This window comes from Plasmopara halstedii, assembly GCF_900000015.1.
Source record: "Plasmopara halstedii genome assembly, contig: Scaffold_110, whole genome shotgun sequence".
In the NCBI taxonomy this organism is placed as follows: Eukaryota; Oomycota; class Peronosporomycetes; order Peronosporales; family Peronosporaceae; genus Plasmopara; species Plasmopara halstedii.
Window position 1 is genome coordinate 1,795,940 of NW_020187031.1, and position 302 is coordinate 1,796,241.

At 45.7% G+C, this 302-nt stretch overlaps 1 protein-coding gene across 1 annotated transcript in view; it reads left to right on the plus strand.

The window, feature by feature from the left end:
• The window catches only part of PHALS_00363 (uncharacterized protein), a gene marked incomplete at both ends in the record, with an annotated part of 794 nt that overhangs the window by 198 nt on the left and 294 nt on the right, over nucleotides 1-302 (plus strand). Inside the window, one exon of the mRNA XM_024730891.1 lies at nucleotides 31-291. Within this exon, the coding sequence (XP_024572411.1) occupies nucleotides 31-291 (261 nt within the window). The remainder of the gene's footprint in view (nucleotides 1-30; nucleotides 292-302) is intronic.

A 302-nucleotide genomic window follows, 5' to 3' on the forward strand; every position in this document is an offset into this window, starting at 1 on the left:
GATCTGACAGCTTTGTTAATACTCCTCCAGGAACCTATGATCGAAAGAAAGGTAAAACTGGTCTTGTTCTCTATGAAGGAAAGGGCCTACCAAGACTCCCTGGTAAGAGACCCAACCCGCGAGCTCTTGCAGTCCGCTATCGTCCAATCTGTGGTGCCATGATCAATTTGCAAAAGCTACATCAAGGAAAGCTATCGTTGCGTAAGGCTCAGAACACGAAAGAGATGCTAGGAAAAGTAGCCATCCTGAGTAAGGAGCTCACATCTATTGTCAAGACCTTGACTTACGATGGTAAGATTGAC